The sequence below is a fragment of the Rutidosis leptorrhynchoides genome, chromosome 11, assembly GCF_046630445.1.
Source record: "Rutidosis leptorrhynchoides isolate AG116_Rl617_1_P2 chromosome 11, CSIRO_AGI_Rlap_v1, whole genome shotgun sequence".
Taxonomy (NCBI): Eukaryota; Viridiplantae; Streptophyta; class Magnoliopsida; order Asterales; family Asteraceae; genus Rutidosis; species Rutidosis leptorrhynchoides.
In genome coordinates, this window is record NC_092343.1 from 324,378,629 (window position 1) to 324,397,374 (window position 18,746).

The 18,746-nt window shown below is 38.0% G+C and overlaps 1 protein-coding gene across 18 annotated transcripts in view; it reads right to left on the reverse strand.

The window, feature by feature from the left end:
- Positions 1-18,410, reverse strand: part of LOC139876364 (uncharacterized) — a 52,853-nt gene extending 34,443 nt beyond the window's left edge. For 7 of the 18 annotated variants that reach the window (XM_071863680.1, XM_071863678.1, XM_071863675.1 and 4 more), the window contains exons 1-3: positions 17,594-18,071; positions 16,714-17,254; positions 16,383-16,431 (exon numbers count right to left, since the gene is read on the reverse strand). In XM_071863680.1, the coding sequence (XP_071719781.1) occupies positions 16,383-16,431; positions 16,714-16,778 (114 nt within the window). In that variant the 5' untranslated portion in view covers positions 16,779-17,254; positions 17,594-18,071. Of the gene's footprint in view, positions 1-15,987; positions 16,432-16,713; positions 17,255-17,593 lie in introns of all 18 variants that reach the window. The other 11 variants (XR_011768060.1, XR_011768061.1, XR_011768059.1 and 8 more) reach the window with 5 other exon arrangements.
- Positions 18,411-18,746: the final 336 nt, after the last annotated feature.

An 18,746-nucleotide genomic window follows, 5' to 3' on the forward strand; every position in this document is an offset into this window, starting at 1 on the left:
TTAGGTCATGAAGTTGTCGTCCAGACCAGCTGTAGGTTGACGAAAAATCTAGAAAAGTCATCTCTAAAATCAGCAGGAAATCCACGGACCTCAGCATTAAACAGGGTCGCCAAGTGGTCAGATTTATCCTAACCATGAGAAGGATTTATCTCGTACAATGGGGGGGCACCATGCAAATTAGCTGGATAAGACTAATGAATCAGATCCCCAAAAAGGATAATCTCCTTAAAGATTAAAAATCAGCTTTTAAGACTGATATTACTCAATCCTAGAGATTGACCTTAAAGATTGAGAATTACAAACTCATGGAATTCGATGATATCTAAACTCGAGCTTAAACGAGAAAATATTTTGATCAAAAAAAAAAAATTACAAACCGATTTGTTTTCTGAAAACCCTATTTTTAATGCGTTCATTACCATTGAACGTAAAATCCTAGGAATTCACCTGGAATTCATTAGGTCACCTGAACTAAATCGGGTGTCAACCGTAAGAACGGTGGTTGCATAGCATGGTCAAAGACATGACCTTGTGCCAGACCGAAAAAATTATAAGGGTGAGCTTTACTATTGCTCCTACCAAGGATAGTAATTGCGTCCGACACGTTATAGACCATAATCAAAAGCATGTCACGGGACATTGCCTTAACAGTTGCTTGTTCAACGCTTTCCTTTACAACCGGACGGTAGTTTGCCGAAAGGTAATATACGGAACAAGTAAACTGGACGTGTTGCTTTCCAAATACAAGGTTAGCAAGTGGGTGACACAAAACCGCAAGTTTGAGCTAAACTTTTCAAATCTGAAACCCACCAAACCCACAAAAATATTTTGCAAACACCGGTAAAGGGTTATTCCGGAAAACTTATCTAGGGTAAAAACTAGATTTAATTTTCAAAAGATCAAATGTTTTCATAAAGATCCAATTTCCTTAATGGATCTAAATTTTTATAGTCATGTGGGACTGTAAACCATATCGTTACTACCATTGTTTATACCGCCGTATAGAAATCACTAATGTACAAAGTGTGAAGAATAAAGAAGTGATTCTTGTATTTCAAGACGATATTGCTTGAGGACAAGCAACGCTCAAGTGTGGGAATATTTGATAATGCTAAAAACGAACTTATATTTCATAGCATTATTCCTCAAGAAAGACAAGCTTTTAGTTGCAATTGTTCTATTTACAAGTGATATTCGTTTAAATAATAAAAGGTGAAGACAAAAGACAGATTCGACGATTTGAAGACGCAAACGACCAAAACGCTCAAAAGAACAAAAGACAATCAAAGAGGTTCCAATTATTGATAAGAAACGTCTCGAAATTACAAAAGTACAAGATTCAAAACGCAAAGTACAAGATATTAAATTGTACGCGAGGACGTTCGAAAATCCGGAACCGGGACCAGAGTCAACTCTTAACGCTCGACGCAACGGACTAAAAATTACAAGTTAACTATGTATATAAATATAATATAATATATAATTAATTATATTAATTATATATATATTATATTTATATATAAAAAACCGTCGGCAGAGAAACTCCAAGGGTGTGAGCTGTAAATACATTCTCCGCGACTCGCGGAGTTTGAAGGGGATTTTGCCGCGAGTCGCGGAGCCCCAAATTTCAACTCTGGCTATAAAGCAAACCGAATTCTGATCAAAAAAATTCAATATCTATCTCTCTCTCAATATATACGTAATATATATATATATAATTTATATTTTAATTTTAATTTTAATTTTAAATCCTAATAATAAGGGTATGTTAGCGAATGTTGTAAGGGTGTAAGTCGAAATTCTGTCCGTGTAACGCTACGCTATTTTTAATCATTGTAAGTTATGTTCAACCTTTTTACATTAATGTCTCGTAGCTAAGTTATTATTATGCTTATTTAAAACGAAGTAATCATGATGTTGGGCTAATTACTAAAATTGGGTAATTGGGCTTTGTACCATAATTGGGGTTTGGACAAAAGAACGACACTTGTGGAAATTAGACTATGGGCTATTAATGGGCTTTATATTTGTTTAACTAAATGAAAGTTTGTTAATGTTAATATAAAGATTTACAATTGGGCGTCCCTATAAATTACCATATACACTCGATCGGACACGATGGGCGGGGTATTTATATGTACGAATAATCGTTCATTTAACCGGACACGGGAATGGATTAATAGCCACTAGAATAATTAAAACAGGGGTGAAATTACATTCAAGGGTAATTGGTGTAATTGTTAACAAAGTAGTAAAACCTTGGTTTACACGCAGTCGATAACCTGGTGTATTCATTAAACAAAGTATTAAAACCTTGTTACAATTCGAATCCCCAATTAGTTGGAATATTTAACTTCGGGTATAAGAATAATTTGATGAGGACACTTGCACTTTATATTTATGACTGATGGACTGTTATGGACAAAAACCAGACGGACATATTAAATAATCCAGGACAAAGGACAATTAACTCATGGGCATAAAACTAAAATCAACACGTCAAACATCATGATTACGGAAGTTTAAATAAGCATAATTCTTTTATTTCATATTTAATTTCCTTTATTTTATATTTAATTGCACTTCTAATTATCGCACTTTTATTTATTGTTATTTTATTTAATCGCACTTTTAATTATCATACTTTTTAATTATCGCAAGTTTATTTTATCGCACTTTTATTATTCGCAATTTCATTATCGTTATTTACTTTACGCTTTAATTTAAGTCTTGTATTCATTTTTAATATTTTACATTTGGTTTTAACTGCGACTAAAGTTTTAAAATCGACAAACCGGTCATTAAACGGTAAAAACCCCCCTTTATAATAATAATATTACTTATATATATGTTTGTATTTTTATAAAAGTAAACTAATATAGCGTTGAGCTTTGTTTAAAGATTTCCCTGTGGAACGAACCGGACTTACTAAAAACTACACTACTGTACGATTAGGTACACTGCCTATAAGTGTTGTAGCAAGGTTTAAGTATATCCATTCTATAAATAAATAAATATCTTGTGTAAAATTGTATCGTATTTAATAGTGTTTTCTGCTAAAATTAATAACTATTTTATATACACCTCGCATAACATCAATAATGCCATAAACGGCTCACCACCGACAAGATCAATCTTACCATCCAACCAATCCTTCGCCCTACCCCGCAATAAACTAGTAGCGAGTCTTGTCTTTTTCTCGGGAGGGCATTCAATAGTACGAAAACACCCTTCAACATCCGAGATCCAAGTTGTGCTTACTAAAGGATCCGGTTTCCCGTTATACATCGGAGGTTTAGTCCTCATGAAGCTCTTAAGACAATGCTCCATTTCTCCACCATTTCGAAATTCGGAATACTTCTTATCCATTTCTTCTCGAAACGCACTCATTTGCTCCGCAACGGCGGCCGCAACTCTAGCGTTAAACTCAGCGTCGTTCGTCTCGATCCCATTTCCCGTCGCCATTCTAAGGAATGCAAAGCGGTTAGACCACGAACGTGTAAATCACACGCACAACACCGCCCCATCTTGCTAAACATTTGTCGTACATCACTTGCTAGACACGATTTGCACCCGTAATAAGGTTTGCAAGTCCTTATTACGCATACACGCTGTATCGGCTCGTTAGTACAACAACCGTCTCGCTCGATGATATATGCAAACACAAACAAAATTCTACGCGATATAAACACACGCGAGAATTATTATCACATCACAATAGCATATTAATAATATTCGCATTACTAATATAAACGTTAGTCAACCTATAAACAAGGCACTAGCTAGAACCCATTCCGACCCGTACTCCTACAAGTCCCGCAACAAATTAAGCACACACAAAAGTCTAAGTCTAGGCACCTATCTCAAGTCGCCTAAATCCCTTAGACCATGCTCCGATACCACTTGAAACAACCCAACCCGTATTAAAACCGGCCCATAAAAATTTTTCCTTTTAATACGCGTTAAATAATACTTTAGGTCCCGTTACACATATTCCAAAACGTATTTGTTATCAAAGTAAGTTCATCGAACTTAAAACATACATTAATGATTTAAACTCCTTAATACAATGGTTCATTAATTAAATCGTAAACCGGTTATAATCATTATGACCCGACTAGTTACGTTTACACAAAACCGAGCATGGTGATTTGGGACTACGCTACCCAAATCCTAATCGAGTCCAAAAGCAAGATCTTCTAAAGCAACCTAGCCGAGATCTCTAATTCCCAAGCTTACCCGAGCCGCCAAGCATGCGAACCTATAAAAATATCAACAACGAGAGGGTAAGCTAACGCTTAGTGAGTGAGAATATGCTACATACATATATATGCATAAAATGGACACGCCACAAAATAGCAAATACCGCATACCGGAGCATCCAAACATAAAGGCAAGCTAGTCTAAGCATACCGTAAGATCACTAAGCAATGAGCTAAAGATACATCAACAAAATATAAGTTTGCCAACAACGATGTGAACAATGCCAATAAGCTACACCCGGAGGGTTAGCTACAACACGACAATACAACATTATATGTATACAATATATATGTATATATATGTATATATCTCTCGAATAACATAATTTGCTTACGCTTACAACACAATAACCATGGTTAACCAATCGTACAAGGGAACGATACTCGTAAGAGACCGTCGGAGTTCGTAACATCCATTAGCGTTACTTAAACACCGCGTAATCACTAATCCCCCGGGTGATGTCTTAAACACCGCGACTAATTCACCCCCATGACAATGTGGCGTCTTAAACACCGCGACGAATCCACACGTCAATCTAAATAATGAGTGGTGTCTTGAACACCGCGACAATTCCTCTCCCATGACAATGTGGTGTCTTAACCACCGCGACAATACCACATGCCAATCAAACAATGAGTAGTGTCTTAAACACCTCGACACTACTACTCGTTACTTAGAATGTGGTGTCTTAAACACCACGACAATACCACATTCATACTACACAAATAAATACATTATATACGTACACGCATAATTATTCCACTCACAATACTAACCCTTCGCCATTGGGGTTATATAATCCACATCACACGCCCATGTGATAGAGTACACGCAAGGTGTGCACCTCGTCAAAGATGGTCAACCAAAACGCACAACTGTGCCAATTGGACCTACACACAAGTCCATCAATCCACCTATATGTGAAGTGAGCTCTATAACCGAGAACCACTTCACCCGACCCGCACCCATCCTACACATACATATGCATATAGGATATTAACACTCACCTTGTCGCCTTGAAGAAAAGCTTCCAAGTAATCCGCAACTCGTCAATGGAAAGTACCTAATCCATTATCACAAATTCAACAACACACTTAGATTGGATCTACAAACCAACCCAATTCGACACTTTGCGCAATTTCAACCCAAATGCACTTCCAAGGACAAACCGTGCCCAAACTAACCAATAATCACTAACACAAGTGATAATGGTCCTAATATGCCAATTAAACCCGAACACAAGTGTTAAACACTTATCGTTCTCAAAATCGCCCATAAACCCTAATTTTGACCCATAAGGTCAAAATCTCACCATTTACAAGTTTTAACACCAAAACATGTTTAACTCAGTTTAATACTTCAACTTAATCCATTTTAAGTTTATAAACCTTAGCAAATCAATAATCGGGTCATAATCCTCAACAAACCCTAATTTTGACTCTAGTCAAAATTAGTCAACCACGAAAACCCTAAAAGTCTCCAAAACACCAATAATCACTAATGCTAGTGATTATACACCATTCTCAAGTCTTAAACATGGTTAAATCATTAACTAACCCAAAACCCGCCTTTAACACTTACAAACCCGAATCTTGGTGTTAATCTCCAATTAACAACTAAATGAGTTCTATCTATGAATCATACAATCAAAAGCCCCAAATTTGAATGATGAACACGATAATGAAATTCGGAGTTAGAGCTTACCACTAGTATCACCGTGTAGCTAAGAACGAGGAGAACACACTTGTCAACTACACCAAAGATCAAAACCCGCTTCTTCCTTTCCAAAATCCCACTTGAATCACTTGGGTGTTTGAGTTTTCTTGAGAGAAAATGAAAAGAAAAGATAAAAGAAAATAAGAAATGAAATGAATGGATGAGGTTAAATCCTCAAATCTGGCTCAAACGCGAAAAGACCAAATTGCCCTTGAACTTTGTAGCGACCCGACCAAATCGTCATTGACGGCGCCGTCTACTTAGGTCCCGTTACGTGGTCATAAGTCTTTAAAACAATGTTTGACCAAAAGATATGTCGCATTCATTTCAAATGTAAAGATTGTTCAAAGTTTACAAGAATAGTTCCACCACAAGTTACGATACAAAGTTTTAAGTACAAATGAAACTTATACGACACAATTTAAAAGTATCCAAAAGACGCTCCATGTATGCATATATACTCGACATCCAATGCAAGTATCAAAATAATGAGCGGAAGCATGTATCATGTATCGTTCAAGGACCTGAGAAAAACATAGAAATCTGTCAACGAAAACGTTGGTGAAATCATAGATTTAAGTAAGTAAGTACAAGTGAACCACAAGATTTGCATCAATGAAATAATAGTAATACATTCCAAAAGTTTATTTCACGAGCACCCAATTATCAATGCTTAACATTCCTTCCATTGAACCCCATCACTTAGTGCTAGAACATACACTGTTTCTCGAAAATATATTTCATTCGTAAACGGTAGCGAACCGTTTGAATGAGGGTTTGTCAAACCCATATGGATCCATACAACATAAGTTCTCGCTTACACCCGGCAAGTGTAACTAATGATAATCGAATTGAGGATTTTGTTCTAAACTCGTATGTAGAATGTTTGTTTTCCTGTACTTGTGTTCACTTAGTAAAAGAAATGTTTATGTTTTCTCATCCCAAATGTAAGTTCAAAAAGAGTAAAAGTGGGACTATGATCTCACCTTGAGTGCACGTACGAAAAGTACTTCACAAAATAACGTGTGCGAAGGATAGTGCTAGTCTTGACCTAAACAAATAGGTCGTATCAATAACGGTAAACACGATAGGTCAAAGATGTTCAATTAGTCCTATGGCTCGTTACGACTCGATTATGTAGCATGTGAAATCAAATTGTCAAGTTTCATGCAAGGTACAAGTATATAAACAAGTTAGGAAGGTTGCATAATAATTTGGTTAAGTTTGACAAAAAGTCAAACTTTGGTCGGTCAAAGTCAACGAGAAAGTCAACACGTTCGGGTCGGGTCCCGAACTATTTTTCTGAGGTTTTTAATCATGTATGAGCATGTTAGGACAAGTTACATGTGAATCGGAGGTGCGTAGCATAGCAAACATTATTCGAAAATTGACAAAGTTGGACAGACCACTTTGGCGCGCCGCGCGGGTATATGGCGCGCCGCGCCATTACCTGTGCAGAGAATTCTGGCAGTTTTTAAGTTTTATGCACGAACCTAACTTCAAACAATCACCATTTATGATCCGCAAACAATCAAGACAAGTATCTTATACCGTTGGGAAGGTAATTTGACGAGGAAAACAACTAAACACATTTCTTCAATCAATCTACCTAATACAACAACCAAAACCGCATCTAATGCTTAACATTAACCGCATACAAGTTCATAAATGCAATTCAATGATTCGGGCAACCAATTTACATGAATGATATGCCGTTTCGAAGGTAATCAAGCATACAATCCAACTAAACACTTACCAATAATAATCCATGGCATTCAATGCATCAAAAGTCCATTTCAAGTTCATCAACCCTAACCCAAATTCACCAAAATCATAAATCAAGTTCATGAACTTTTCTAAAGCAACCTACACATTAAATTGAAGCTAGTGATACTAGGAACACAATTAGAACATGAACTTTTAACATCTAACAACATATGATCATCCAAAATTCAAGAACAACACACCAAAATTCAAGTTCATGCTAGTTACACTAAAACAACGAGATCGAGCATATAAATTACACACACGACATCACAATGAGCCATAGACACTAACTAACACCATTTTAAGTCAAAAACACGAATTAAGAGAAATCTAGAGTTTTAGAAATGTTACCCAAACGAGATGAAGTTGGTACCAAAATGAAGAGGATGAAGAGAGGATTACGAATATGTAATTTATTTTGTTGTAAGCCTCCTAGATCGGATTTAGATGATGATTGAATGAATTTGGTAATGGTGTGTGTGTTCTTGCTAGAGAGAAAGAGAGAGAGATGGAGATGATAATGAATGGGTGAAAGGGGTTTGACCCTTTGACCTAGTCAAGGGTTTGATCCCTTGTCAAGTTTAGTCCTTCAACTTTCGTTCGGGTGCGTGAATTACCTAAACGAGATAATTTAAAACGCGTATCAACGGGAGATGTTATAAACATATAACGGACTTTATATTAGTATAACGGAAAAGTAAATGGAAAAAGGCAGGATGTTACATTACCTACTCCTTAAAAGAAATTTCGTCCCGAAATTTAAGTAGGCGTAGTAGTCGTTGTTTCTTCCTCGAGATCTTGCGTTTCCGAATTCACGAATAGATGAGGATACTTCCTTTGCATTTGATCTTGTCTTTCCCAAGTAAACTCGGGTCCCCTTTTGGCGTTCCAACGGACTTTAACAATCGGGATTCGGCTTTGTTTCAATGTCTTGACGGAGGTGTCCACAATTTCAACCGGTTCCTCCACAAAATGAAGTTTGTCATCAATAGTAAGTTCCTCGAGAGGAATGACGATATCGGGTTCGGCAAGACACTTTTTCAAGTTAGATACATGGAAGGTAGGATGAACGGAGTTCAATTGAGGCGGAAGATCTAAACGATACGCAACGGTTCCAATACGCTCCAAGATTTCGAAAGGACCAATATACCTTGGATTCAGCTTCCCGCGTTTCCCAAAACGGATTACACCCTTCCAAGGCGCGACTTTTAACATTACTCGATCACCGACTTGAAATTCAAGATCGTTGCGTCGTTTGTCGGTATAGCTCTTTTGACGACTTCGGTCCGTCCTAAACCTATCTCGGATTTGAACGATTTTCTCGGTGGTTTCGTGAATGAGTTCGGGTCCAGTGATTTGTACGTCGCCCACTTCGGCCCAACAAAGAGGTGAACGACATTTTCGGCCATATAGCGCTTCAAAAGGTGCGACTTTAATACTCGCGTGATAACTATTGTTGTAAGAGAACTCGGCGAGAGGTAAGTGCTTGTCCCAAGCTTTTCCGAAATCAACCACGCAAGCTCGTAACATGTCCTCTAAGGTTTGAATTGTACGTTCGCTTTGTCCATCGGTTTGAGGATGATATACGGTGCTCATGTCTAAACGCGTTCCCAACGCTACTTGCAATGTACGCCAAAATCTAGAAACGAAACGGCCATCTCGGTCGGAGATAATCGATAAAGGTACACCGTGTCAGGCTATGATCTCCTTAATGTAAAGTTGTGCAAGTTTCTCCATTTTGTCCGTTTCTTTCATGGCCAGGAAGTGTGCGGATTTGGTGAGACGGTCAACAATAACCCAAATGGTATCATAACCGCCCGTCGTTTTTGGTAGTTTGGTGATAAAATCCATCGTTATTCTTTCCCACTTCCATTGCGGGATCTCGGGTTGTTGAAGTAGTCCGGACGGTCTTTGGTGTTCGGCTTTGACTTTGGAACATGTCAAACACTTGGAAACATAAGTAGCTACGTCCCTTTTGATGTTCGGCCACCAATATAGCTGTTTAAGGTCGTGGTACATCTTATTGGCACCGGGGTGAATCGAGTATCGTGACTTATGGGCTTCATCTAAAATAAGGCTTCGTAGGTCCCCATAACTAGGCACCCAAATCCTTCCGGCGTAATATCGGAGTCCGGTCTCCCTAATTTCGAATCGAGAGTCGAGAATGTTCAAGAGCTCGTGTGAAAGGTTTTCATCCTTGAGAGCCTCATCTTGGGCTACCCGAATTTGGCTATTAAGGTTTGTGTGGATGGTGATGTTTAAGGCTCGGACACGAAGAGGCACCGCTCTTTCTTTTCGACTTAAGGCATCGGCTACTACATTTGCCTTCCCGGGATGGTAACGAAGCTCGCAATCGTAGTCGTTTAAGGTTTCAATCCACCTTCGTTGTCTCATGTTTAGTTGCTTTTGATCGAAAATGTGTTGGAGACTTTTGTGGTCGGTAAAGATAGTACTCTTGGTTCCATAAAGATAGTGTCTCCACATTTTAAGTGCAAAGACAACGGCTCCGAGTTCGAGATCATGAGTCGTGTAATTCCGTTCATGAATTTTTAGTTGTCGAGAAGCATAAGCAATGACTTTCATTCGTTGCATCAATACACAACCAAAACCATGTTTCGAGGCATCGCAATATACAACAAAGTCATCATTGCCTTCGGGAAGTGACAAGATAGGGGCGGTGGTTAGCTTCGTTTTCAAGATTTGGAATGCGGATTCATGTTCGGTCGCCCAAATGAATTTCTTTCCCTTATGAGTCAATGCGGTTAGAGGACGTGCAACCAAAGAGAAGTTTTCGATGAATCTACGATAGTACCCGGCGAGACCCAAGAATTGACGAATGTGAGTAGGAGTAGTAGGAGTAGTAGGAGTCTCCCATTTGCTAATGGCTTCGATTTTTGTTGGATCGACTTTAATACCTTGGTCACTTACAACATGACCAAGAAATTGAACTTCCTTTAACCAAAATTCACACTTGGAGAATTTGGCATAGAGTTGTTCTTGTCTTAAAAGTTCAAGCACAAGTCGGAGGTGTTCCTCGTGTTCTTCTTCGCTTTTTGAATAGACCAATATATCATCGATGAACACAATAACGAATTTATCGAGATACGGTTTGCACACGCGGTTCATAAGATCCATGAACACCGCCGGGGCGTTAGTGAGACCAAATGGCATGACGAGGAATTCATAACTACCATAACGAGTCCGGAAAGCGGTTTTGGAGACATCTTCCCCCTTAACCCTTAATTGATGATAACCCGAGCGGAGATCGATTTTCGAATATACACAAGACCCTTGTAGTTGATCAAAGAGGTCATCGATGCGAGGAAGAGGATATCGGTTCTTAACCGTCAATTTATTTAGTTCACGATAATCAATGCACATTCGTAGGGATCCGTCTTTCTTTTTAACAAACAAAATCGGAGCGCCCCATGGTGAATGGCTAGGTTGGATAAAACCACGATCAAGTAGTTCTTGGATTTGACTTTGCAATTCTTGCATTTCGGATGGAGCGAGTCTATATGGTGCACGTGCTACGGGTGCGGCTCCCGGGATAAGATCGATTTGGAATTCTACCGGTCGATGAGGTGGAAGACCCGGCAATTCGTCGGGAAATACATCGGAAAAGTCACTAACAATTGGCACATCATGGATATGCTTATCATCGGACTCGACTTTCTTAACGTGGGCAAGGATCGCAAAACAACCCTTACGGAGTAGTTTTCTAACTTTAAGGCACGAAACGAGGTTGAGTCTGGTGCAACTCTTATCGCCATAAACAATCAAAGGTTCACCATTCTCGATAGGAATTCGGATTGCGTTAAGATCACAAAGGATGTGAGATTTCGTTTTGACTAACCAATTCATACCGATTATTACATCAAAGCTTCCTAGTTCTATGGGTATCAAGTCAATTTCAAATTCCTTACCCAAAATGTTTAACGTACACCCTCGGTAATATGTGTCGGCACTTAATAGTTTCCCGTTAGCCACTTCAATGGTATAAGTGGTATCTAATGGAAGAGGTGGAGTGCTAAAAGAATGAGTCAAAGTCTTGGATACAAAGCATTTATCGGCACCCGAATCGAATAAGCAAGAGACATAAGAATTGTTGAGAAGAAATGTACCCGTGACTAATTCATTATCATCTCGGGCTTCCTCGGTGTTGATGTTGAAAGCTCGGCCGCGCGTATTGGTGTTATCTTTGCTCTTCGGGCATGCATTTCTATAATGGCCCGTTTGGCCACATTCATAACAAGTGCCCGTCTTTGGTGCATTGGGCCACTTTCGAGCGACGGGAGTGGCACTTTTACAATCGTTGGCCTTATGACCAACTCCTTGGCACCGGTGGCAAATTAACTTACTACATTCGCCAAAGTGATGTTTGTTGCATTTGTTGCAAAGAGGTAGGTTCCCGGCATAACCCTTCTTGCCGTCGGAGGTGTAAGGCTTCTTAGCAAAGTTGTTGTTGTTTGATTGGGAGGGTTCCCACTTTCTTTTGTTGCCGCCCGATTTATCCTCGGCCTTAGGTGCCGGAACTACGATTTCGTCAACCGTTTCTATCAATTTGCGGGCCATGTTCAAAGCTTCTTGATGATTAGTGGGTTTGGATGACATTACTCCGTGTTTGATACTCTTTGGAAGACCATCCATGTAAAGTTCATCCCTTAAAGCTTCGGGGTTCACAAGATTTGGGCACATCAAGGCTAGTTCGGAAAATCGTTGATTATAAGCCTTGAGATCATTTCCGATCGCCTTTAAAGTTCTTAGCTCTTGTTCGAGCCTTCGGGTTTCTTCACGAGGGAAATATTCGACAATCATCTTTTCCCTCAAGTCGGCCCAAGAGAGGGCTTGAGCTTCATCGGTACCCACCGATTGTACATAAGTATTCCACCATGTAAGAGCGACACCGGCGAAGGTGTGAGTGGAGTATTTGACCTTGTCTTGGTCCCGACAACCGCTTATGCTAAAGACGGCTTCCGTTTGCTCAAACCATCGGGTGAGCACGACCGGTCCCCCGGTTCCATCAAAAGTGTGAGGTTTGCACCCCATGAAAGCTTTATAGGAGCATCCCTCATTTGAGTTTCCGGCTCCATTGTTGTTGTTGTTGTTGTTGTTGTGGTTGTTATTATTATTGTTGTTGGATGAGTGACCGGACATGGCCGCATCTACGGCGGTGGCTATCATCCGTTCGAGAGCTTGTTCGGGAGTTTCATTGCGGCGTACACGACGAGGAGCCATTGTTCCTTCAAGACACAAGAATATCATTGATTAGTATTCTCAATAATACTAACCGTGATATAGAATAAAGATAAAGAGAAGTTTTTCCTCGAATCGCCTTAAATTCTTTATGCCATAATGTCGGAACGTTCATATGAGTCACCGTAATATAATCCCGGAAATTATATTACCCTGATTCATATGTGCATTCGACATCATTTCATATAGTCAAGGTGGCGCGTCAATCAAATTAAACAACGTGAGATTAAGATGAACTAAGAGTAGATATGAGTAGAAGCGTTCGAGTATAAATGCACAAGTAGTCAAGTAATTCCTACTTCAAGTCTATATGCCGGTTGTAGTCTAGACTCACCAATGTACCCTATGACTCGAGGTTGACACCAATGAACTCTAAATCCCTACAACCAACGCTCTGATACCATCTGTAGCGACCCGACCAAATCGTCATTGACGGCGCCGTCTACTTAGGTCCCGTTACGTGGTCATAAGTCTTTAAAACAACGTTTGACCAAAAGATATGTCGCATTCATTTCAAATGTAAAGATTGTTCAAAGTTTACAAGAATAGTTCCACCACAAGTTACGATACAAAGTTTTAAGTACAAATGAAACTTATGCGACACAATTTAAAAGTATCCAAAAGACGCTCCATGTATGCATATATACTCGACATCCAATGCAAGTATCAAAATAATGAGCGGAAGCATGTATCATGTATCGTTCAAGGACCTGAGAAAAACATAGAAATCTGTCAACGAAAACGTTGGTGAAATCATAGATTTAAGTAAGTAAGTACAAGTGAACCACAAGATTTGCATCAATGAAATAATAGTAATACATTCCAAAAGTTTATTTCACGAGCACCCAATTATCAATGCTTAACATTCCTTCCATTGAACCCCATCACTTAGTGCTAGAACATACACTGTTTCTCGAAAATATATTTCATTCGTAAACGGTAGCGAACCGTTTGAATGAGGGTTTGTGAAACCCATATGGATCCATACAACATAAGTTCTCGCTTACACCCGGCAAGTGTAACTAATGATAATCGAATTGAGGATTTTGTTCTAAACTCGTATGTAGAATGTTTGTTTTCCTGTACTTGTGTTCACTTAGTAAAAGAAATGTTTATGTTTTCTCATCCCAAATGTAAGTTCAAAAAGAGTAAAAGTGGGACTATGATCTCACCTTGAGTGCACGTACGAAAAGTACTTCACAAAATAACGTGTGCGAAGGATAGTGCTAGTCTTGACCTAAACAAATAGGTCGTATCAATAACGGTAAACACGATAGGTCAAAGATGTTCAATTAGTCCTATGGCTCGTTACGACTCGATTATGTAGCATGTGAAATCAAATTGTCAAGTTTCATGCAAGGTACAAGTATATAAACAAGTTAGGAAGGTTGCATAATAATTTGGTTAAGTTTGACAAAAAGTCAAACTTTGGTCGGTCAAAGTCAACGAGAAAGTCAACACGTTCGGGTCGGGTCCCGAACTATTTTTCTGAGGTTTTTAATCATGTATGAGCATGTTAGGACAAGTTACATGTGAATCGGAGGTGCGTAGCATAGCAAACATTATTCGAAAATTGACAAAGTTGGACAGACCACTTTGGCGCGCCGCGCGGGTATATGGCGCGCCGCGCCATTACCTGTGCAGAGAATTCTGGCAGTTTTTAAGTTTTATGCACGAACCTAACTTCAAACAATCACCATTTATGATCCGCAAACAATCAAGACAAGTATCTTATACCGTTGGGAAGGTAATTTGACGAGGAAAACAACTAAACACATTTCTTCAATCAATCTACCTAATACAACAACCAAAACCGCATCTAATGCTTAACATTAACCGCATACAAGTTCATAAATGCAATTCAATGATTCGGGCAACCAATTTACATGAATGATATGCCGTTTCGAAGGTAATCAAGCATACAATCCAACTAAACACTTACCAATAATAATCCATGGCATTCAATGCATCAAAAGTCCATTTCAAGTTCATCAACCCTAACCCAAATTCACCAAAATCATAAATCAAGTTCATGAACTTTTCTAAAGCAACCTACACATTAAATTGAAGCTAGTGATACTAGGAACACAATTAGAACATGAACTTTTAACATCTAACAACATATGATCATCCAAAATTCAAGAACAACACACCAAAATTCAAGTTCATGCTAGTTACACTAAAACAACGAGATCGAGCATATAAATTACACACACGACATCACAATGAGCCATAGACACTAACTAACACCATTTTAAGTCAAAAACACGAATTAAGAGAAATCTAGAGTTTTAGAAATGTTACCCAAACGAGATGAAGTTGGTACCAAAATGAAGAGGATGAAGAGAGGATTACGAATATGTAATTTATTTTGTTGTAAGCCTCCTAGATCGGATTTAGATGATGATTGAATGAATTTGGTAATGGTGTGTGTGTTCTTGCTAGAGAGAAAGAGAGAGAGATGGAGATGATAATGAATGGGTGAAAGGGGTTTGACCCTTTGACCTAGTCAAGGGTTTGATCCCTTGTCAAGTTTAGTCCTTCAACTTTCGTTCGGGTGCGTGAATTACCTAAACGAGATAATTTAAAATGCGTATCAACGGGAGATGTTATAAATATATAACGGACTTTATATTAGTATAACGGAAAAGTAAATGGAAAAAGGCGGGATGTTACAAACTTCATTTAAATTTACAAGAATCTGGTGCCAGTTCACACCATTCGCCGCGCCGCGGCCTAATTCGTCGCGCCGCGACGATTGCCTCGAACTGGTGACTTTGTTAACAAGCTTTCTGATCTGGATTTATTTGAAACGCCGCGCCGCGGCTCTCTTTGTCGCGCCGCGACACCCAACGTGGCCTGACACATTTTCTCGCATACAAGACTTTAACACCCAAACATGTATCGAACCCTTCATACGCCTGCCGTACATACACAATACACCTATAAATCATGTACGGGGAAAAACGGGGTGTTACACGGCACCTTCAAATACTTTTTTCAACCTAAACAACACACCAGCCTTTAACCATTCTCTATCTTTATATCTTTATATAGTTAATAACCAAGAAACATTATTCTTTTTTGACAAATCGATAGCTACACTTCGTTCTGCAAACTCTAGTGAGAAAAGCACTCCCTGCTCCTTCCGGCCGGATATAGTTAATATTGCTATTCTGGAAGAAAAAATTAAAAGGAAAACCTCCAAAAGCAAATATTGTATTTCCAAAAATTTTAAGATGAAAAACCCTCATAACAACAGTCTACAAACAAATATTAAATACCAAAGACCATATTCAGATATGCTATAAATCAAAACAGAGAACAAAAACAGGTATGCAATAAATTAATGGGAACCAAAAGATAAAATATGAAATTACCGCTAAAGGGAAAATACCATAGAAGCAAGCAAAAAAATCCAACGTCGACCTACAAAACACATCATCAACAATCAAAGCTTATGCAGCGCATTGGAGGAAAATAAAACTAACACATTGATTTACAAAAACAAAAACCTTTAGTATTACAAAGATGAAGTAACCATTAAAATAGACAGTTGTAAACTCTAAAGATAGCAATGTTAAATACAACACAATGAAATGAACATAACCTTTATCCGATACACAAATGTAGAAAAATGGACCCATTAATATTAGAGCGTTTAGATCAATCAACCACCCATTAACACATACATATTTTACAATAGCTGACCTAAAGCGGTGGATAAAAGATGCACTCCTCCATGTGAAATATTCATCTTCATTAAAGCTTAACATAAACTTTGGCTAATACACAATATGTTAAAAGGTTACAGAGTAATATAGTAGACTAAAGGTTAATTAACCAATCATTAAAACAAAAGCACATCCTACAACAACAAAGATCATAAAGAAAAGTATACAAAATTAATCTTTAAGATTAGTCGAAAAGGTAAAGACGTGCACTTTCCCGAAAATGACAGAAATATAGGAAATTTTTTTAAATCAAATTATAAGGTGTCTGATGGTTGTAATTAACCATTTAGCAGTCTGAAATTTGTTTGCTTATCATAGAACATAATTTTAATGTGTTTATACCATTGTCATCGGTATCAAATAGCTAAAAAGCTTCTTTCATGTCTTGGTTTTTATGCTCTGTTAATTCATGATGACGTCCTTTGGGACCATCTCGTCTTGACTCTCCGCAAACCCGCTGTAAACTTGTGTGATATTTTATCGAACTTGTAGATAGATGTGCAAAAACTGAAAAATCACTGAAAAACAATGGCACAATTAAACACTTTTTTTTTAGAAAATAAGAAAGGTAGTAAGCATATAGTAAAAAAGAATCTCTTCATCAAATAAAATCTCAATCAGAATGCAATAAATAGCAATGCAAAAGTTTAATAATTCATATCTAATTTAGCAACTGGAATTCAAAAATTGTTACCCAAACATCAAACTTCCAATTATACAAATTCTTTAGCACATCATCATCTTGTAAGTTTTGTCGCCTTGTTACCCAAACCAAATCAATATTTGAACAAACTCTAGTTTTACTAACAACTTTAGATTGAAGTAGAAATTAGATGAAAATTGTGAAAACTAAATACCTGAAGATGCGACTTCAAATGATAAAGAGTGACCTTTTACCCCCATTGTCCTCTTAATCGTCTTCGGAGTTGCGATAACCTGAAATCAAGCAAATAAAAATACCATTTGATATAACAATTTGATTCTAAATAACGGAACAGCAGAAGGATGTCGTAGAAGAGCACCATAAATTTTTGTAATGAATGGAGTCGAATTGCGTCAAATCTAAATTAATCGGCCGAAACCCTAATTTGCGCACAGATGTTCCATAAATTCAAATAAATCAGGGGGAACCCTAATTTTGTTCCCATCAGAACATCTTGCGGACCATTTGTTCCACCTCAGAAGGCTGTCGTCTACCACCGTCGCTCATTTCCGCCTGTGTTAGCATCCGACGACTGCCTATCAGATCTACAAACATTTACATATAATAATGATCATTATGTATGATTAAGGTGTATTGTGAAGTAAATGAATCAGGAATTGAAACCTATAGAAGAGCACCATAAATTTTTTGTAACGAATGGAGTCGAATTGCGTCAAATCTAAATTAATCGGCTGAAACCCTAATTTGTGCACAGATGTTCCATAAATTCAAATAAATCAGGGGGAACCCTAATTTTGTTCCCATCAGAACATCTTGCGGACCATTTGGTCCACCTCAGAAGGCTGTCATCTACCACCGTCACTCATTGCCGCCTGTGTTAGCATCCGACGACCGCCGATCAGATCTACAAACATTTACATATAATAATGATCATTATGTATGATTCAGGTGAATTGTGAAGCAAATGAATCAGGAATTGAAACCCTAGGGTGCATAGAAAGTAGATGGAGAGAACGATGGTGGGAAAGAAAATAAGATGTAGTTACCGAAAGAGGGGGTTTTATATAAGTGGAAAGGATGTCGTTTTGAGGGTTTTTAGGAAGAGTAGGACAAGAATATGAGTAGCTATTAGTAGGTAAAGGTAGTCAATAAATAAATAGATTTTATTAATAATATAAAAATAAAAATTAAAAAAGTAACTTCTAGAGTTAGATTTACTCACCATAAATCTTTTTTATCTATAATAAGAATAAGAAAACTTTTGTGATGTCATTAAAAATGTTAAAAACATACATGTCAAAATCCTAAATGTTAGATGAGTTTTCAACTTTTTAATCTAATATCCT